General features: G+C 53.7%; 1 protein-coding gene across 4 annotated transcripts in view; it reads right to left on the bottom strand.

The window, feature by feature from the left end:
* The window catches only part of TCF20 (transcription factor 20), a 97,024-nt gene extending 81,759 nt beyond the window's left edge, over nucleotides 1-15,265 (bottom strand). For 2 of the 4 annotated variants that reach the window (XM_053661475.1, XM_053661476.1), the window contains exon 1: nucleotides 15,250-15,265. In XM_053661475.1, the coding sequence (XP_053517450.1) occupies nucleotides 15,250-15,255 (6 nt within the window). In that variant the 5' untranslated portion in view covers nucleotides 15,256-15,265. Of the gene's footprint in view, nucleotides 1-7,533; nucleotides 7,622-8,230; nucleotides 8,529-15,249 lie in introns of those variants that run through there. The other 2 variants (XM_037160612.2, XM_037160613.2) reach the window with 2 other exon arrangements.
* Nucleotides 15,266-21,952: the final 6,687 nt, after the last annotated feature.

The following is a 21,952-nucleotide window of genomic DNA, read 5'->3' as shown; positions in this document are numbered from 1 at the left end:
ACACAGCAGTGAACAAGAAGCCAAGCTAATCCTAGAGGGAGGAGACAGACAGCACATAAATAAAAGACAAGATAATTCCAGATGGTGATCAAAGTTATGAATAAAATAATGGAAGATGAGGTGATGGGGCACTGCTTTAGACGGAGAGGGTGGCGAAATCCTCCCAGAGAAGGAAACATTTACACTGAACCTGAATGACAAACAGAAACAAGTCTCACAAGGATCTGGGAGGTAGAGAGCTCCAAGCGGGGGAGGAGCCAAGAAGTAAGGTCCTCAGGTAGACATGAGCTTGGGCTGTTAGGTCAATGAGGCTGGAACTTCGGGAGCAAGGAGGAGCCAGGTCAGAGGGGCTCAGAGGGAGGCAGGGGTCACATGGGCCCTTGTAGACCACCACGGAAGCAGTGAACAGCTACCAGAGGGTTCTAGGAAGACAAGGGAGGCAATCCAATCTGAATTTGAAAGATCAGCTAACATAAGTAGAAAATGGTTTGGGTTGAGAACGAAAATAGGGGCTTGGAAAACCAGTCAGGAGGCTAATATAGTCCAGATAAGAAGGGGTGGTGCTTGAGATGCAAGGGAACAAATTCAGGACATAAAATGAGCGGAACTTGCTGGGAGATTAAACACTGGGGGTGGGGAGAAATCTAGGACAATTCCTAGGTTGTTTTTAGGTGTGATTTACATACAGTAAAATTACATAGAATATGACTCCATCAGATTTGATGAACGCCTATCAACAGTCAGAACATTTCCATGTTTCTAGATAGTTTTCTGTCCCCTCCCAGTCAAACCCCTCCCACCCAAGAAGCATCTACTGATCTGATTTCTAGCCTCACAGATTAGTTTTGCTTATTCCAGAATGTCTTGTAAGTGGGATCATCCATTATGTACTTCTACGTTTCTGGCTTCCCACTCAGCATAATGTGTGTCAGATTCACCCTCATGACCTGCGCAGTGGTTTGTTCCTTTTTATTGCTGAGTGGCCTTCCACTGCAGGAGAGTGTCAGTCTGTCTATCCATACTCTCACCGGGGGCATCTGAGCTGTTCCCAGTTTGGGGCTATCATGAAAAAGGCCAGTGTGAACATTCTTGTACAAGGTCTGTTTATTTGTGGACATGTACTTTCATGTCTCTTGCATAAGTATCTAGAAATAGAACTTCTCAGTCAGAGAGGAGACATACCTCCAACTTTTTAAGAAACTACTGGCTTTCTGAAGTGGCGGCACCATCTTATACTCGTCTCGGCGTGTACCTACCTAAGTGCTGGCTGTTCTGCTTGAATGCACTCTACCTGTGCCACAGTCAGACTCACTCTTCAGCTCTCCCAAAGTTGCCTCCCCTCCTTGCCCTGTCCCCTCTGCTGCCTATCTCATGCTGTTTATTCATTCAACAAATACCTGAAGAGCAGGTGAGAAGAGGCTGGAGTGGCCAGGGCTCTGGGCAGGGAAATCAGCTTAGCTCCTGAGGTGGGCAAGAGAACCTTCGGGAGACTGAACGTGAGTGGGGCTGGAGGGCGGCAAGCGAAGACAGCAGGGAGGGTGAGGGTATTCAGGCCTTGTGAGAAATGGCAAGGGGTTTGGATTTACTTCTAAGTACTATGAGAAACTGCTAAAAGATCTTAAGTGGAGCAGAGACAGGTGCCTCTTGGCTACTCTGGGCAAAGTGGAATAAAGACAGACAGAGGGAGCCCTGGGGAGGCCCTGGTCAGAGGCACCCAGGTGCCCCGGGTAGGAGAGGAGGCAGCCCAGAGGGTAGTGGCAGCAGAGCAGACAGGCAGTTAGGTCACAGACAGAGCGCTGGCAGGAGCTTGCTGGTGGGTAAGATGCAGGGGGTGCTAAGGGAAAAGGAGAAATCTGACCTGAGACACTGAATGGATGACAAGCCTCTTACGGAGAAGGGAACAAGTAGAGGAGAAAGTCTGAGGAACATGTGTTGTGTTGGACTGTGAAGCTCAAGTCACTGGTGAGACATCCCAGCAGCAGCATCAAGCAGGAGGTGGAGGAGCTAGGAGGGTCTGGCTGAAGATTCCAATGTGGGGTGGTCAGCTTATGGACAACCGTGAAAGCCTGAGGATATCTGAAAACACCAGGGAGACAGCCCAGAGAATGCCAACGTCAAGTACAAGGGGAGGAATGAGCCACAAAATTGGGAAGAGACAAGTGAGAGCCAAGTGGGTGATGAGGAAGAAAACAGTCCTCCTTTGAGAAGCCTCCTATGACCTTTCATGTTAAGGTTACACATCATGCTACAGCACCAGGTCCCCCGCCCCCTACAGCACCCCCTACAGCACTTTTGATATCCCTGTTTAACTGCCTTTCTCCACTAGGCAGATAGCTGAGGATGCACAAGCACTAGGTTCAGCAGGAACCAGTCTTGCTTGAGTCCAGCGTTTTGGTACCTGGCACAGTGCAGAATGGTCAGGGACCACTACCATTCAATGAGCATCGCCTGTGGGTGGCACGCTCTACTACACACTCTCCCTATCTGAGCACTTTTCCCGATGGTCCTGAGGACAGGATACCTCCATTTCATGTGTGAGGAAACTGGCTCCCACAAAACGCCCAAGGTCGCTGCTAATAAGTGATGGAGCCAGACTGAGGCTACACATCTTCCTAGAGATGCTCTGCTGACTCCATAAAGTGCCCATCACATGGCTTTTACAACAGAGTGCCTTCTCACGTTACTGCCAAAGGCATATAAAAGCTGTCCTCAGGCAACTGGCCCACCAGAGCACCAAGACAGGGAAATATCCAGGGAAGCAGGCCTGCTCCTCAAGGATCCCAACTGTTGTCAGGCACAGTGAACCGGCTCCAGGCTCTCGAAATAACACCTGGTACTTAGGGAGCTTTTAAATGCAGAAGTGAAATCCTCCCTGAACTGGGCCCTGGAGGTGAAAATGTAGGACTCCTAAGGCCTCAACTCAAATTCTAGAACTCAGCTTTAAGCCTCATATCAGAAATTTCCCCCTACATGTAAAGGGCCTCCTTCCAACATCACAACTGGTGCTAAACATGGCATAGAGCTTCTCCATGAAGTCCACCCTGGACCAAGACATACCCAGGATGAAGTCAATGAGGCCCAAGAAATCAACACTGCACATCTTTGTGAAAATTTTCTTTGTCTATCCTCTGCTTTCGAGGTGGACATGCTGCCTTTCTCCTGACTTAAGACTGGAATGACACAGGCTTCTCAAGTGAGTGCATCAGCACCCGGAGGCTCCCTTCTTCTACTCAAGAGCAACTGCTAACTGCTCTGGGGAGAGCGTGGGCCATGGTGGAAAAGCACAGGGTCCTAGCCTTGACTCTCGGTGTAAAGCAGCAAAACCCAGGACAAGCCACCACCTTCTCGGCACCTCTCCTGAGCTGTAAAGCCAAAAGGCCAAACTAGGCGATTTCTTAGGTTTCCTTATGCTCTCCACGTAACTCCACAAGCAGAGTGCACAGAAAGGGCAGGTGACGGTATGTACGTAGGATGCAGGCAAGCTGGTCAGGAAAGGCGGGGAGGATGAACTCTCTGGGCTATGGTTAATGATGCCCCTCTGACCTGTGCTGTTTCCTCTCCCACTAGAGCCCCTGCTCTCAGATCTTCCGCTTCCCTCAACAGCCCCCGCCCCCACAACCCAAGTTCCACTCAGTGGCTTTGTATCCTTCATCTGAAGCACTACCTAGCACAGCGCCATGCACACGGGTGTCACCAACAGCTGCAGGCTTCGCCTGGGGCTCTGGCAGAGTATGACGATGACAACACCCCATCCAACTCCCCGATGAAGAATCATACACACAACTAAAAGATGTTTCTAATAATGCCTAGCACCAACCAGTATTTCACATAGTTCTACATTTTTTTTACTGGGATGATTAGGAAGAGCTGACAACATTCCTTTCTTACCCTTTACAGCACAGGTGGCTGAACACAAGGCCCGCGGCCAAATCCAGCCGTCTACCTTGTTTTATCTGGCCTGGCACCTTGTTTCTACCCGGTGGCATCGCCAAGCTCTCGCTTAACTGTTAAGGAGTAGTTACATTTATACAGTTCTAAAATTATATTCTGGCCCTTTATACCTTATTATACATACATACATATATATAATTTTATATATTATACATACAACTTTATATGTTAAAATTCTGTTCTGGCCCCTTGAAGGCAGCCACAAGGCTGATGCGGCCCCTGGTGAAAATGAGTTTGACACCCTGCTTTACAAGGCACCAGTAATGACCCCTCGCAAGCTCTTCTGAGCTGAGTCTCCATTCACAAAGCATAAGGATGTGAACAGAGGGAAGACTTTAAACAAGCCACCTCTATAGTTTGGATTAACTTCTCAAGATGCTCAGGACTAAAGCAAGTTATTTACTATGTTTAATGCCATTTCTACCTATCCCACAGATCAAGTTTGACTGCCCTGCTGGCAGAACAGGCTTCAGAAAAGGGAGCATCTTCACGACTACTTGAAATTGCATCCCCTGAGTCACTATCATATTGTCTTTGTATTCTCTTAATAGCTGTTATCACCGCCTGACATTCACGTTGATGTACTGTTCACAGCCTGTCTCCAGAGCAGGCTCCTTCTCTATCTTGCTCGCCACTGCATCCCCTATGCTTAGAACAGGACCTACAAATACTTGTTAATAAAAATTAGAACACGACACTCCGAGACCTTAATCCATGTTCAAGGATGTGATGCTCGAACACGGAACCACCTTCCCAATCAGGCTGACAGTCAAGTGTTCCAACGAACTTCCACCCTTTCCAGTAGAGCAGCTTACACGTACACACTGCCATACGGATACTTTCCACTGTAGTTAACGTTTTCTTTCTTAACTTCCCCAGAATGAAGCATCAGGTATACCAATAAGGCATATAAAACCTTCGAGTTCACCTGCCTGCTATTACTTACAAAGCAAACACCACTCGAATATAGAAAAGTCCCAACTGCGTTTGTTGCCATGAGAACCTTTCCCTCATACTGCACCATGCACAGGCATTGGTATTAAAAGGACTTCGAAAGCCTAACTAATAATAAGAAACTCTCCAGTCTAAGCGCAATGTGCCCAAACTGTCCATTGTAAAAGCCTTGCTTTCAATATGTAGTTGAACTATATAGGTTTGAGCTGTACGGGTCCACTTCTACACAGATTTTTTTTCAATAAATACTCTAAATGTATTTTCCTTACAATTTTCTTTTCTCTAGGTTACCTGATTGTAAGAATACAATATATAAGACATATACCAAATACATTAATCAACTGTTTATGTTATCAATAAAGCTTCTGGTCGACAGTAGGCTACTGGTAAAGTTTTGGCGGAGTCAAAAGTTATATGCCAGGGGATGGAGGGGATAAGCACCCCAACCCTTGTGTTGTTCAAAGGTCAGCTGCATTGTATTTCAAATGTATAACACTGATGCAGTTTTGCTATGATGTAAACAGGGCTTTATTGTTTTGCTTTATTTTTACCTCCACAAAAAGAACATAAAGGCAGCAGAGTCAGAAGCCCCAGACAGATCTAATGAGCACCGAGGTGCCTAGAATATTAAGTCTCCATGAAGAAGAGCACCTAAGGCATACTGGGAAAGAACTGTCCTTTGTAAATGTGTTTTTTGAGTCCCATCTGGTCTAACTGAGAGCAGTCCCCAGATAACATGATTCCTGTGCACTGTAAAACAGTAACTGAAAAGAGACAGCCCCTTATACATTACTGTATATCATTCTTTAAGCTGATAAAGATTTCAGCTCAGGACACAACTGCAGAAATGAGGATGAAAGAAATAGGGAGAAACATTTTAGATTAAATCTCAGGTGCACTGGCAAAAGTGGCCAAGTGTGGGGAAAATGAAAGTTTAGAAAACTCCCAGAGGTCACTAAACCACAATGCACAGTCACAAAGATCATGCTTTCCATTATTTTGTTTAAGTACAGATTTGAAGTTCATTATAACTTTAAAGAAAAAGAAAATATGGATTCCAAGACCAATCTACCACTATCTGATTGTGCCTTGAGCAGGCACTGAGCCATGCTGGACCTGGTAAAGGCTTTAAAGTGGGGGGGGGGGATGACGGCAGTCACATCCAGGCCCCTCATCAGCTAGTTCTATGCCCTCTCAGAAAAAGGAGAGAGGATCAACCTCTCAGGTATGCTGGGTGGATGTGACTTTTCTTCTTCTTTTTTTAATCCTCACCTTATTGATTTTAGAGAGAGAAGAAGCGTGAGGGAGAGAGAAAAAACACACTGATGTAAGAAACATCAACTGGTTGCCTTACATATGCACCCTGACCAGGGATCAAATCTGCAACCTAGGTGTGTGCCCTGACTGAGAACTGAACCTGCAACCTACTGGCATATGGGACAATGCTCCAACCCACTGAGACACCTGGCCAGGGCTGGGTGGATTTTTTTTTAAGGCAACTTAAAATACCTTGAACAGAACTTAGCATACTGCATCTTTTTTTAAAACAAACAAACAAACAAACAAGCAAGCAAACGTTAGTATACAAGACACAATCGCCATAGGCTAGAACATAATACACTTTCTGAAAAGCACAAAACATCTAGCATTTAAGGAAAAACTGTATTCTGACCAAGTTTTATGCTCTGTTGGAGCAGGAAAAGGCCGGAAGCTAAAAAGTGAGGTAGGCTCTTAAAAGCCAGGTAAGGCACAGCTTGCCATTTCTCAGGAAGGAGGCTTCTGGCTGAAACAAAAGCACAGAATGGGAGAGACAAGAACAAAACAATACCCCAAACCACCCCCCCATGTTTGCTCTGGAAGAGAGTTCTCACTTAAGAGATGAGGAAACTGGAACCTTGAGAAGGCAGGTAACTTGGCCAAAGTTATGGTTCATTGGTGGCAAAGCTTGAAGATTCCTGGTCCCCCAGGCTCGGACTTCAGTGCAGTTTCCCACTCCACCAAGCTACCACCCCACATAAAATGTTTCATAAAACTCTTCACCGAGGCTGTTAACATAAGGGTCCAATTATCATCCAAAGATATGCCTGTTAGATAATAGCTCGAAAATTCCATCCATTTTACAGCAGTTACCAGAGTCATCTAATCTTTGAGAGACGGAGGGGGGAGGAGCAGAGGGAAGGAGGGGGAATCCTAATGTCCTAATTTTGATCTGTCCCCTAAAGGCAAACTAAAGTGTTTCACACAGGAAAACAGAGCTAGTATCCACAACCACAGAAACAGACAATAATCCCCACCCACAAGCCCAGGAAGGCGGCTGCTCCTCGGCACCCCCCACCCCCACCGCAACTCGCTAAATTCCACTCCCATCCCAGCGTAGGAGACACCTCCCGCCGCTGCTACAGCGGGCAGGGCCGATCAGGCACCTTCCTCCAACACCACTTTCCCCCTCAAAAAGGAAAGCTGAGAGGCTAGGGCCCCCAAACATGCGCTCCCTCGCACGCGGGGACCACCGCATCAAACACCCCGCCCTGCTCACCGCGGTCGAGAAGGGGGAGAAAAACCCCACGCAGGAAGTGTGTTCTGCGCTCCGCTCCCCACCCCGGGACCTTACGCCCTGCCAGCCGGTACCTGTCCTCCGCCCCCAATAGGCACGAAGCAGCAGCGTCCACATGGCTTCAGGTGTTCACAAGGCAATAAACCGGACTCTGTCCCCTCTCGCGGCCGCGGCGCGCTCCCACTCCCGGGCGCCCCCGCGCCGCTCCAGTCCGCCCGGCCGGCCCCTCCCCGCCCCAAGCCCGGCCCTCCGCCCGCTGGCCTCGCCCCCAGCCCGCAGAGAAGAGGCGAGCGCAGCCAGGTCCCCGAAGTGGCCAGGGGCCCCAGGGCGGGCGTCGCTGACCCAGTCGATCCCCGGGCACCGCCTGCTCGCACCCACCTCCCAGACACCCGAGGCTACGATGAGCAGGTACCTAACTAACCCCACCCAGGCACCCTCAGGCTAGAACCGTGCCCAAGCTCTGCGGGACTCTCAGGCCGGACCCAGACACCTCACGCCGATGCCAGGCCGGGCCACTTCCCCTCAACAACCCTAGACCAGGCCGGGCCGCACCTCTCTGCACTCCGGGTCAGACCGGGCGGGGCCATTCCCTTCAGCACCCCGGGTCCCGGCCCTGGAGAACAGGGATCTCAGCACTCCCAGGTCGGCCCAGCAAGGACCTCTGCCCCTAGCCGAGACCAGACATCCCGGGCGGGCCCCAGCCCTGGCGCTAGTCCCTCAGTCCTGACCTCTGCCCCTTACCCCTTGCCCCCCAGCCCGGGCGACGGTTACCTGCGGGAGCCCCCCTCCCGGTCCCTCGGCCTCGGCCGGGGGCGGGAGGGGAGGGAGCGGCGTCGGGCGGTGCTGCGCGGGGTGGGGGTGGGGGAGCCTCCGCCGCCTCCAGCTCAAGCGCCCAGGACGGCGGCGGGGCGGGCCGGGGCCGCGGCCCCTGAAGGTTCCCTCTGGCCCGCGCACTCGCTCCCCAGTCGGGCACGCCTCAGGGCGGGCTCCCCCGACGGAGGCCGCGGCAGCCTCGCAGGGGCCGAAAGCCGCTCGGTTCGGGATTTTTTCTCTCCATTCTCCCAACACACAGGAAATAACAGAGCGTCAGGTGACGGCGCACGGCCAATAGGGAGGCTCAAGGCCGCAGCGCGCGGGCGGGCGGGAGGGCGCGCGGCGGGGGCGGGGCGCCAGGGGGCGGGGCCGGCGCTCGCGCGCGCGCGCGTGCCCACCCGCGTGCGGCGGCGCCTAGGCCTGCGCTCACTTGGCCGACCCTAGCTTCGCCACACTGGTCGCGCGGGGTTCCTCTTCGCGGCTGCGATGCGCAGCGCGGGGGGTCTTGCTGCTTGCCCAGTGCCATCTTGGCCCGTAGCTCCCGTCCGTCGGCCCTGGCAGTGGCCACAAGCCAACTTTTTGGGGAGTTAGCGGCCCGGAATGTCTCTTTGGGCTTTATAGAGTTCCCTGAGGTCTCCAACTTCAGAATCACGTCTGTGGCAGCAAGGCCCGACCTCCTCTGGTAACCTGTTTAGTAGGGCTTGGTACGGGGGCGGGTCTTGCCAGCCAGACACCCTCAGGGCCCTGTAGACCTAGTTCCTTTGCCTCCGCCACCCCTTTCGCCCCACGTGTCTTTGAATGACTTGGGCCCTCAGTTTCCTTCGCTTTCATTAAGCGAGGTGTAGGGAGGCCCACCAACTTCTCAGGTAAAATATACGCTCACCAAATGCCAGTTGCTTTCGCCTGCAGCGGCATTAAAACCTGCAATGCCTGGTTGGCTGGACATAGAGTCCGAAATTAATTTGGAGATAAGGTGGGGGATTCGTGGTGCCAAGTCCAGGCTGTTTCCAGACTTCCTTTGCAAATCTTACATATGTTTGACGGAGCAAAGGAATGGCTTGATTTTTTGTTTTTAATCTCAGTTGTAGAACCACTGTGATGTTTGCGTGGTGTGACCCACTGCTATCAAAAGTGAGGCCTGTGATGATGTGTTTGGAGTGTTTGTGACCCTGCCTGTGACTCACCTGGATACCTGGCCAGGTTCTCTCCCCACTCTGGGCCTCAGTTTCCCATTGGCACAATGGGAACAGGAGAGATCCCTAACGTTGGCTAAAATCCTAAAGTAGGCTTCCACGTCCCTGAATGTTGGAGTTAATCCTTTTCTGAAGCAACCGAACTGGTAAGTAAATTGGAGTTTGAAGAGTGCTTTGCACAACAGGTGGAGGCTGATAGGAACCAGGCGCATCCTGGGGCTCAGATTTAGGTATACTTGAGGCACACAGCTCCCCAGGGTCTGGCTCTACCCCTCCCCTCTCACTCCACCTAGCCAGACTCCTTAACATTTTGCCTTGCCTCAGGCCACCCAAGGAGGATCCTGACTGCTGTGACACCTGTCCCCAGCACAGGGATGCCCAGCAGGGCCTGAGGTAGTTCTACAACCCCAGGAAGATAAGAGCAGGGATGACAGTTATATCTCCTGCCTTGTCCAGTCTCACAAATTGGGGGCCCGGTCCAACGTGGGTCAAGGCCATTCTTGACCTGTTTCCCAATACCTCCTGCATGCCAGGTGGGGTGCGGCTCTTCCAGGGCAGAGCTGAACAGGCCGTCAGGCCCTGCCCTTTGGCTGTTCCCATTGTTCTGTGAGTTTCATTTTCAAATTCTTTGGCACCAGTTCTTTTAAAAGACCAGTGCTGGCTTCTGCTTAGATCAGGGCCACAGAGGGAAAGGTTGCGGGGGACTCTCAACAGAGACCCATATTTTCTGGACAAACATGGAAGGGTCCAGGGGACCTTCTTGAACCCTGGGTGTTGGGGGCACCCTCAATTTCTTGAAAGAACTTATGAAAGAAAGGGAAGCCTTGTCTTCCTTGTCTCCTGCCCCGTTATTCCCCCCTTCCTTTCCTCTCTCCTTCAGCTCACTCAGGTTTCAGCCTGGGGGACTGGAGCATGGAATGGGTGGTGAAAGAGGGAAAGAATGCAGACAGATAACTGGAATCCAGGCTCTTGTTTGCTCCTGGCTTCTGTCCTGGGACTGACCTGGGAGCCCCCTCCACCCCTTTGGATTCTGCAGGAACATTGCTCAGCTGACCTCCACCTGGAAACTTCCCAGTCCTAGGGTTAGGCCAGCCTCAGCTTCTTCACCCTTGGCAGTCTGTCACTGTCCCTTTTGGTACCATTTGGAATAAGAACATGTGGATGTTACCACCAACGGACAGAATGGGGTACTCTTGGGCTGTGTGGCCTTGACAATTCACTTCACCTCTCTGATCTTCGGTTTCCTCAGCTATGAAATGGGGATAATATAACCTCACTCATAACATAGGTGTTATGAGAATCTAGAGATCTGCATAAAAAACTCAGGACACTAGCAGGCACATATTAACGATGGCTACAGTTCTATGATGTGGATACAATATGACACATGAGCAGACAGAGGCTCAGAAAGATTAAGTCGCTGCCCTAAGTCCTGCAGTGACTGGAGCTCAATCAGTAACTGGGAGCCCCCCACCCCCAATAATGTTAGCTAGCATCTTCTGTTGTTCTCTCATTGTTTCATGTGTGAGAGTCCTGTTTTTCTTTCCACACTTTAAGAAAAAGACAGTAGATTCCTTTTTTTCCTCTTTCCAAACCCAGTCCACTAAAAAAATACTTATTGAACTGAATCAGTGGTTTCAATTCCAGAAGCAAAATTAATCCTTTCCCTCCTTCTCTGGCTCAGAGATAGCTTTTGGAAACCCTGTGTCACTCCCTTTATTACAAACTCCTCTGCCCTCCTCCAGGCGCCCGGGCCACTCTGGGATTACAAATGGAGCCTTCTGCCTCTAGGTCACTGATTCCGCTACCATGTGTCAGCGCAGATTGATTGAGGAGACTGGCCCTGCCCGGCAAATCAGTGACTTGTGCGGTGAGCCGCCTGTCGTGCCTTCAGCGGCGAGCGGATGTCCTTCCTCTCGCTGGCAGGCTTTCTTGCACACACGTGCAGCCCTCACCTTTCTCCTCTGGGCCCCGGCTTTCCTTCCTCATGGGAGGGGCCTCCTGCTAACTCGAGCACACCAGGAGGTTGGCCTCCTGTTTTCCAGAGACAACGGGCAGACGCCTAGGGTTATCAGAGTGGGACCCCCACACAGCACCCTGCAGAGCCAGTCCCAAGCCAGGCATATTCCCCATGCAAAGCAGAGGGAAGCAGAGTACACAAACAGCATGGTGGCCAGATCCTTTGTGGCTCGCCTTCATTCCACACAGCACGTGCTGTGTGCTACGCTGTCAGCACTGATGGAGAAGGCATAGGGGCTTGGGATAAGTCTTTCTGGGGCAAAGTCAGGGCCAGCTCCAAAGCTAAAGGGGTCAAGGAGGCTCCAGAGGGCCAGGGAATACCAAGACTTGGCAGGGTGGAGACAGCCATCTGTTCTTCGAAGGAGGGCTGTGCCCAGTGTAGTGCTATGGGAATCTTAAGAGGACAGCAAGGGTAGGATCCTGCAGGGCTGGGTATCTGTGACACGCATGGCATGAATTTGTATCATAGGATCACTCACAGTGACCTCTGCTCAGGAGGTGAGCCCCACCCCCCAGGATGGAAGTTGTGGCTCCCTCCTTAGCTCCCACTGGTCACACTGGACTGTGCATATGACCGTGTCCATCTCTCCCAGGAGTGTGAGCATTTGCAGGGCAGACACCTCTGCTTCCCTAAGGTCTCCAGCATCCTATGCAGGGTAGGGGACTGCATCCACACCCACCAGAGCCCAGAGAAATGCAGGGTTTCTGTGAACAGGCACTGTGTTTGCTACAATGTGATGAGGTTAGTGCTGCTATCACCTTCACTTTAGATGGGGCCACTGAAGAAGCACAGAGAGTTTAAGTAGCTTGTCCCAAGTCACACAGCTTGGAAGAGGCGGAGCTGGCATTTGATCCCAGGTCTTCAGAAGTTCTACTCCTAACCACTAAGCTTCCTAGCACTCAGTAAACACTGGAAAGATGGATGGACACAGACAGTTGGTGGGTCCCAGCAGGTGGACAGGGAAAGAGATGTGAGAGGACGGCAGGGTCAGCACCAGCTTCTCCCCTCAGGTAACATGTTATTACCCGGAGGCTGGGCACTTGGCCTGCCCAGCAAGTGGCATTGCTGTCCGTCATTTGCCCACAAGTGAGCAGAGAGAGAACAGCAGGGGAGACCCAGGTGAGCAGCTGGAGGTCCATGCAGCCTGGCCCCACAGGACAGCACCCCCTCAGTCCACTAGGCACTCCTGCTGCTAGTGGCCCAGTGCTCCCGGGGTAGCCCCTGACGTGGTGGCCCAGCACAGGTCACAATGACGTGTGCCCTTCAGCATATCTTCCAATGGCTCTGAGTCTGAATTTCTTCATCTGGAAAGTGCAGTGGGTGGGCAGAGGGGCTGAGTGGTCTTCGGCCTCCAGGGAGTCAGGTCTCTTAGCTGGCTGACCCCACTCACCCCTCCCAACAGCCTTATGAGTTAGGGACTGTCATCACCATGGTACAGACGAGGAAAGGGGCAGAGAGGTTAGGAGACATCCCAGAGTCACACAGCTAGCAAGCAGCATAGCTGGGCTCTGAACTCAGCCTCGTGCCTCCGAGCCCCCACTGAGCCACTTAGAGCACTACAGAGGCTCTCGGTGAGAGTGAAGTAATCTAACCGTCCGGTGACAAAGGCCTGTTCTGAGCCCTTCACCTGCATCAACCTGCTTAATCCTTACAAGAGCCCTGTGAGGTGGATGCTGTTATTACCACAGTATCTTGTGGATGAGGAAACTGAGGCCTGGAGCCAATAGGAAGAGGCAGAGTTGGAATCTGAAGCCGGGTGGGCTGGGCTGCAGGCTCCTGGGCCGTTTTATCAAGCGATAACAATAGGCAGGGTCCTTTCCATTGGGATTATTTCTGCTTGAAAGCTCGAGACTTTTAGCCCCATCTCTGTGGGGCTCCACGGGAAGGCAGTGCCACATGCTGAGGCATGCTGGGAAAAGACTTTGTTCTATCCTGTTTTGTTGACATGCTCTTCATTTTAAGCCTGAAACCCGAGCTTCCTGCGAAGAATTCAAACCGGGGAGAAAAGCGCAGCCATGATACAGCCATCACTTCCGAGCTTCCAGCGGTCCCTGTGCTTGGGGCCCCACGCGTGTCCGCGCCTCTAACTCTCACAATGCCCGAGCAGCTCCCACTTCACAGCCGAAGAAACCTGAAGCCCAGAGTTGCTAGCACAATGCCCAAAGGCACACAGCTGCTAAGGAGTAGATCTGGGACTTGTCCCCAGGTACTTCTTGAGAATCCTGCCTCTCCTGACCACATCAGCTGTGCCCTGCTGTGGGGGCATGGAAGTGGTTCTTGTTTGCTAGGCCTTGACGGAAATGCTTCTGCTCATCTACCACAGGCTGGTCCTGCAGTGTCACGATTCCTGGACCACTGGGAAGGCACCGGGACACAGGTGCAGAGCGTGAAGCTGGATGCTGCCTTCTCAATCTGGGAAGCTGAGAAATGTGGGCGTCAACACTCCCTCTACGCCGTCTCTCCCTCCAGTGACTTAGGAATGGCTCCCTTGCCACCAAGGTGATTGTCTTCTGGAAGCAGCCGTGCCACGGGAGGTTTCTCGTCACTGCCCTGCATCTCCCTGGCGAGGATAACTGCTAAGGCAAGTGTGGTTCCGGGGAAAGAGAAAGCAGCAGCGTCGACGGCTTCTCCACCACCCAGCCGGTCCTCCTGGCTGCAGCAGCCTCTTCCGGGCCCACCCCTCCCTGCAGCAGGCTTGCAGGCTCAGCAGTTACCCAAAGCCAGCTCTGACCCTACTCCCTCTGGCTCAGAGGTTTTCAATGGGTTCCAAATGACTTCAGAGTTCAAGTCGATTCTCATGCACCTGGAACACAGAGCCCTCATCTGACCCCAGCTCAGTTCTCCAACCTTCTCTCACATGTCCCATTCTGCCTCTTTGCCAAAACAAATGATTGTATTCCTGCCATGTGCCTACCTATGCCCTGAAGCAGGAAGTTCTTCCTCTTCACTACAGATTGAAATTATCCCTCTTTCAAGTTATACTCAAATGCCACCACCTCCATGAAGCCTTACCTTAATACTAATCATACATTCACTCAACAAACATTAGCTGAGCCCTTATCATACACCAGGCATTGAGCCCAAGGGGCCCTGTCGTCATGGAGCCTACAGTTCTAAGGGGCCATTAGCGAGAATAACTTGTCACATATAACAATCATCTGGTAACAGCCGCAACACACATTAGTAAGAAAGCATGGCAGGTGCACAGAGGGTATATAATGGGACCCTGGGTCTTGGGGATCCAGGACATTTGAGACAACTGAAGGACAGATAGGAAGTGACTGCATGATGGTTCTGGAAGAGAGCTCCAGGTGGCAGGCACAGCATGAGCAAAGGCCCTGAGGCAGGAAGGAGCAAGCAGATTCCCAGGAAGGGAAAGTAGGCTGGTGCGACATTTGCGAAAGGAAAAGCTAGAGATGCAGCTGGAGCAAGACAGTGCAAGCCACAGGCTTGGGGACTTATTCCCATGGGGGAAAGGGGAGCCTGCTGAAGGATTCCAAGCAGAGGAAACAGTCAATATGCATTTACAACGATCCTGCCAGCTGCCCTATGGCCGAGCATCTTCTGGAAAGTCCAGGCCTTGCGTCTGGCCACTCCTGAACCTCAGACATTTGGTCATTTGGGTGTGGAATTTTCAAATCCTTCCTCCTGGACTGAGTTCTCAAGGGCAGGGCTGACCTCCAGTTCCCCCACATCATCCCCCGCACGTGGAGCTGATACAAAAACATTGTGCAACAAACCAACAGAGACAACAAGACACTTACCAGCATTTCCCCTGGAAGGGGCCAGGCTGCCTGAGGGGCCTTCCACGTTCTCTGGAAATCACAAAAGTCAAGGGTTTTAGTAAGGCCACTACTCAGGGAACCCTGAGAGCAGAGCCGGCATCCCACTGATATCCACACCCCAGGTCAGGACCCAGCATGACACCGCTGGTGGCCATTTCATGAGTGACAAGAAACAGAACCAAAACCCCTCAAGGTGCTTTGAGTTTACAAAGCACATTGCACATGCGCAGTCTCACCGAAGGCCAACCCTCTTGGGTGGGTACGGCGACTGCTCCGATTTACAGATGAGGGAACGCAGTCCCAGGAAAGGGAGGTTCTGCAGCAAGTCATGGCAAAGCCATGACAAGAACCTGACAATAGTTCAGGCTATTAGGGCCCCCATGGGGTTAAAAAAACTTTCCGGAAATTTCCTTTAAAAATGTTGTAACGTGACATACTTCATCAGGACATCTGTCACGCCAGCAGTGGGAGCCAACACACCAATTCTCGCAGGCTGCTCCCCCTCCAGTTAGATCCACACACTCAGGCCCTGAGGTTGGCGGCTTGGCCCAGGGCACAGGAGGCCTGGTGCCGGCACCCAGCAGGTGCTCAGTAAATGCTGTTTGAGGGGGGTCTGAGCTCTTGGAGGGGGCAGCAATGGAGAACATTCCTACAGCTTCTCTGGGGCGTGCCGAGTTACCTACATTAACTCATTGTCACAGCAAAGCCTCTGAGGTGAGTTTACAATGATCCCGTTGGCAGGTGTGGAAACTGAGACTTAGAGCAGTAACTACTTAGCCCGCGATCACAGCCAGTGAGTGGCCAGGCTGGGATCTGAACCCACAGAACCCCTGGGCTGACTCCCATGCCCCGGCCGAGTGAAGGTGGGCAGATGCCTCCCAGGCAAAGGAAACGGCACCTGTGCATTCCTTGCAGGCCCTGACCGTGTGCGGTGCCCCTCCTCCTCCATGTACCAGATGACTACTATTCCCATTCCCCATAGGTCCTATGAGGTCAGTGACAAGCTGGCGTGGTAACCACCTCATCACAGCTTTCACGTCTCCCCACCCTTCTTCCTGCAATGGTCTCTGGACTCCCTTTCCCTGCCCTGCCTCTTATGAGCTCCTAGCATTATACCCCTCCTCGGCTTCTTTTTGGTAGTAGGTCGGGGGTGACGCCACCTTAAGTGAGCTCCCTAAGCCCTTGGAGCCTCGGCCTTCTCATCTCTCACCATGAGGGCGGTGCTGTGTCCATGATCTCCCAGCCCTCACAGAGTGATGCAAAAGGTGAGGAGTCTGTCCAACTCCAAAGCTCGTGCTGAGGAGGAAAGGGGGAGCACGTGGCAACTCAGACCCACAGTCAGGTGTGGGCTGGACAAAGCTCCCCAGCCCTGGGCACTCCCTGAAAGTGGTGTGCACCACATGGTGTAGGGACAGCCCCAATGCCTTCAAGGGGCCTTCTGGGAGCCACGGCCCTGTGGGACCCTCTGGGCTCCCGGCTGCAGCCCAGGTGGGGTGTGCTGGTGGGAGGAGGGAGGAGCCATGGGAAGGCCAGCACCAAGGCTGTTCATCTGTGGGCCGATGGCAGAACAGAAGGGAAGAAAGCATCCTTTCTGGAAAAAAATCATTGGGCAAATGCTACCGCCCAAATCACAACCTACATGGATGCCATCCAAGAAAATTGGAGACAGGAGAATCACAGCCCCTTCCAGCAGCTGGGGACCTAAGAAGTGAGTGAGTCCAAGCCGCCATTCTACACAGAGGAGAACCGAGGCCAATGGGTGGGGCCATGACTTGCTCAAGGCCCCAAGAGGTTTTGGTGGCTGTCGTGTGCGAGGGGTGTCTAGCCCAGGTGGCTCACTTACAGTGGTAGGTGGGCCCTTACTGGTCCCCAGCCATCTGATTCACTCTAATCTTGTCCACACTACCAAGGCGCTACTCTGCCTCATCCAGAAAATACTAAATCTCTGGGGCTCTTCCCTGCACGCTTTTGGGATGTCCTGTCCCTTCACCCCCATCCTAACATGTTTGGCAGAGTTGGGGGAAACTGCCTAATTCATAGTGAGTGCTCAGAAATGTTAGTTATTACCAAGCACAGTTACCACCCCCATTTTACAGCCACGGAAACTGAGGCTTGGAGAGACTGGCCCACAGACGCTACACCCTTCACTTTCCTAGGCTGATTTCTCTAACCCAACAGTTACTGAGTGCCCAAAGGAGCTGGCTCCATGCTAACTGCTTTGTCAAGATTATCTCACGTAATCTTCACCCCAGCCCTGTGACTTGGGTACTGTTATTACCCCAGGAGACCAAGACTCAGAGAGGGCAGGCCACTTACTTGAGGCCACACAGCTGGTAAATGGCAGGGCCAGGGTTGAATCCCGGCGACCTGGTCCCTGCTATGTTCCCATCCTAGCCAGGGATGGATTGAGGGGAGCAGCCCTCCTGGCCTCACAGGCGCTTCCAGTCGCCTCAGGGCTCCAGGCTGGAGAAGCTGCTCCAGGAACCCTCACTCTCGTCAGGGAAGAGGCACGCACCCTGCTTCCCCGGCAGTGTCGACGGCAGCTCAGAGTGGGGCTTGGGCTGGTCCTGCGCCCCAGGAGTCCTGAGGCTCCTAATGAGAAGGCCCGGGCTGGCCCTTAAATTCAAACAGGGGGCCTTCTGGGATTCCCACATGACAAGGCCAGCCTGAGAGGCCTGACTTGGGAGGAGCTAGAACTAGCCAGCTCGGCAGGGTCCTGGAGACCTGTCTGAAGTTCTAAGACACAGACACCTCCAGAAGGTGCATTTGCAATGGCCGTGGGATGTATGTGTGAAACCTGCCCGCTCCGCCATCGAGTCAGGTTCTCCCTCCAGGACTGGCTCCCACTGCAGAGAGAAACAGGGCCCCCTCTTCCCTTTCCCCTCACTGGGCTTTGGCCACACGGGATGACTGGCCTTTTACACCTTGAAGCTCTGCTCTTGCACTTCCTTTGGTGGTACGCCCTCCCCTGCCTTAGCCTGGCTAACTCATATTCATTCTTCCAGGCCCTCAAATGCCAGCTCCTCTTCAAAGTCCCTGTTGATTGGCCCGCCAGGACGCACAGCGGTAACTCCCAGGGAGAATGTTTTTGTCGTGCTCCTAGGCTGCTGGCACAGCCCTCTCCCTCACGACCACAGCTGCCACGAACTGCACACCTGCAGTCTCTCTAATCCTCATAAGGCTGTAGGTAGAGGTCACTACTCCCAGGTCTCTGCCTTTGGAAACTGCGGCTCTGAGAGACTAAGTTACTTGTCCAAGGTCACATAGCTAGAAGAGGCCAGGGAAGACTCCCACTCAAAACCATCTGACTCCAAAGCTCCTGAGGTTCATCAGATTGGGGTGTCTGCCGGGCGGGAGCCAGCTGTGCTTCTCCCATCTCTGTACGCCTGGAGGGTGCCGACTCCGAGTGGGCAGGCTCTGTGAACATGGGTTGGGTGACGTGAGCTGACCAGGCCAGCTGGGCCTCTCTGGCTACCTGCCTGGTGCTCCTGTCATCTTGGCCTTGGGCAGAGCCTGTCCACTCTTCCTTCCTTTTCCACCTGGCACAGAAAGCTCCATGGGGTGCCAGAGCCTCACAGACCAGGCTGAGGCCAGGCAGGCAGCTGCTGCTCACACCGCCCGTGCAGCACCCTGTCTCCCCTGTGCAGGGCCCAGAACCTGAAGGAAATGCCGGGATAGATACACAAGGCTACCGCCAGTTTCCAAGGGACATTACTTAACTACATGAAGCTCTCCAGCACAGGACAGATATCCCCCTCACAGACATAGCTGCAGCTTACCCCCACATACCAGGCTCAGTGGGGAAAAACCCCCTTGGGTGGGTTTGCCCTAAGGAAGTGAGCCCATCACCCCTTCTCGGATGTGAGGCTGGGTGACTGTTCCCTCCTGGTGCCCCAACTTCCTGGGGGATCTGTGAGTCTGGACCTGATCCCCTGGGTTCCAGGCACAAACCTCCTCATTGCTCAGCTCTGGGCAGGTGCCCAGAACACTGAGGATGCCTTAGAATTCCTGCACCCAAGTGACCACAGTGTGGTCAGTGCTGTGAGGGGGGATGGAGGTGGGCATGGTGCAGGCCCCAGCCTATCCAGATGGAGGGCAGGGGAGGCTTCCTGGAGGAGGTAAAATGAATCCAGAAGGACTTGACCTGGCAAAAAAGGAAGCAGTGAGGTCAGGGTGAGGAACCAGCTCCCAGGGAAGGAACACGATGAGGCCATAGCCCGAGGCCCAGTGTGTGTGGACCCAGCTGGCCACTCCTTCCCCTGGCCGTCCATGGGAGGAGGGCTCCTGCCTCGGCTTCTCAGCTGAGAGCTCTCTGTCCCCGCCAGGGCCTGAGCTGTGACCTGGCCCTGGCGAAGCCCCACCCTATGCATTTTCTGGAGACCTGCTCCGAAGACTCACCACCTGTGTGCCAACCACGGCACCTGCCTGAGCCTTGTTGCAGCCCAGAGCCTTGGGCTGTGGTTGCTTCCCAACACAGACCAGGCTTAAGCTCCCTGCCCCCATGGGCCTGCCAGAGGAGCCAAGGCCCTGGGACACTCGGCCAACACTGGCCCGGCCACAGAACCCTTTGCAGGCCTCCCAGGCAGGCCAGGCCAACTGCAGCCGGAGAGCCCTGCACCTGCGTCTCTGATGCCCCATCTCCAGCTCAGTCCTGGGCTTTTGTTCTCTGCTCATCCTTGGGAGGCAGCTGTGGGCAGAAGTAGCCTTCTGAGACCATCCAGGCTAAGGGGATGACAGGAACCATGACCCTGTCTGGGGACAGACCTAGCAGAGAGGTAGCCAAGACAGGGCAGTGTCTGGGGGTCAGGAGAGCAGCCTGGGCCTCCCACAGGGTGAGGAGGGAGCAGGACGGGCAGAGAGGAGGGAGGACCGCCTCCTCCCCGCCATGCCAGCCTGTCTGTCTTCTGCACTTCACTGGAAAAATAAATGGAAGAAGCACACGCCAGACAGAAAAAAGGGAAGGAAAAAAAAACTCAAACCGCCCCACATGGGCTCCCTCCGCGGGTTTGGGCCAAGGCCTTGGCCTGGGTTACTTGCTGCTGCTTTTCCCAGGAAGCTGCCAGTGCCAAATTTGCATTTACCACAAACAGAGACAACACAATGTCATAATCCTTCTCCTGTCATTCTCCCCTCTTCCTCCTCCCACCTCAGACACACACACGCTAACACAAAATGACGGCTCCCTCGACAGCCTGAATGAGCAAAGCCCTGGATCTGCCTCTTAATTGTTGGCGTTTCTCTCTGGCCACACGCTCCGTGCCCGTTGCCCAACTTGCAGTAGACCCCCCACTGCCCCCTCCTTTGTCCCAAATCGCCGCTGACAAATGGCCTGCTGGAGGTGAAGAATATGCCTGGAAATAACGGGGAGGGGTGTGTGTGAGAGGGAGAAGCCAGCTCCCCCCACCCCCGCCCTGCTGCCTCTGCACCCTCACTGCCGGCACCCGGGCCACTGATGCTGGCTGGGTCTGAGGGGACAAGGGGCAGTAGTTTGGCCCCCCGGCCTCTGACCTGGGGCCTCACCCTTCACGCCCCTGCGGCTGCCCAGCCGCTGAGCGACCAGAGCAGCCCCTGCTGCCCCTCCTCTGCGGGCCAACCTCTTGGGCACTGCTCCGAACATCCCCCGCGCTGCCCCTCCCTCCAACGCTCTTTATGGCAGTTTCAAAGCTGCAGCCGCCACTTGAGCAGCTGCAGCCTTTGATGGGGACAAGGCAGTAAAGGCCGCCAGGGAGGCCCCTGCCCGCCCTGCCCTGGCCCTGACACCCCTGCCCGCGCCCCCCTCCAGGAGCCTGGGCCGGGCAGCGTGGCGCGGCAGGGTGCCCAGCGGGCACGCCTCGCACACCAGAGCAAACTTTCACGACCGGAGGGAGAGGCGCCGTGCATGCCGGTTACCTTTGCAGCAGCATCATTCCTGGCACTTGCCCCAGACCCCCTCGACAGACCACGGCTGATGGACGAGGAGAAGAACTCCAGAGCAAGGATGGGGAGGAGGGAGAGGGAAAAAGGAGAAGGAAGAGGAAAGGGGGGTAGTTTCTCAGCTCTCAGCTTCCTCGTGGCTCCTCCTGCCCAAGCCGGCAAGTGAAGTCACGGCCAGAGCGGTGACATCAGCTGAGCCTCTGACATCATGGCCCTGCCGATCTCACCTCAGCAGGGTGGAGATGGAGGAACAGCAGGGAGGAGGGGATGGATGGAGGAGGGAGGGGAGCACCAATCCCTCCGAGAGTGTGCGTGCCAGCGTGGGGGGGAGGGGCGGGCAGCTCATCTTGGAAAAATGTTTTATCTATATAGATAGGGGCGATTATGTGTCTATTTATAATTGGGCCCAGAGTGAATGGCTTAAAAGGGGTGACCGCCCACCACAGCCAAGAACTAGAGTCACTGCTGTTCTTGGAACCTATGGGGTAAAGGCCAGCAGATTGGGCATGGAGCACCTACTGTGCGCCTGAGATGCCTACCCAGTACCTCCAGTGGTTTTCAGGAAGATCTGGCAAGGCTCACAGAGAAGGGGCTTCTCTGAGCCTGCTCAGCAGAAAATGAGCTGGGATTTGAGGCAGGTACATGAGAGGGTGGGAAAGGGGCTCAGAGCCTAAAGGGCCAGCCAGGCAGCTTTGGGCTCATTGAAGCCTCAGGGGCTGCTGGAATGAGGGCTTGGGTCTGAGAACTCAGCCGGGCCACCCTCTGCAAA

This window comes from Artibeus jamaicensis, unplaced genomic scaffold (assembly GCF_021234435.1).
Source record: "Artibeus jamaicensis isolate MK-2021 breed Jamaican fruit bat unplaced genomic scaffold, CSHL_Jam_final contig_233, whole genome shotgun sequence".
In the NCBI taxonomy this organism is placed as follows: Eukaryota; Metazoa; Chordata; class Mammalia; order Chiroptera; family Phyllostomidae; genus Artibeus; species Artibeus jamaicensis.
Note: the sequence above shows the minus strand (reverse complement) of the source record. Positions and strands in the feature narration are given on the sequence as shown.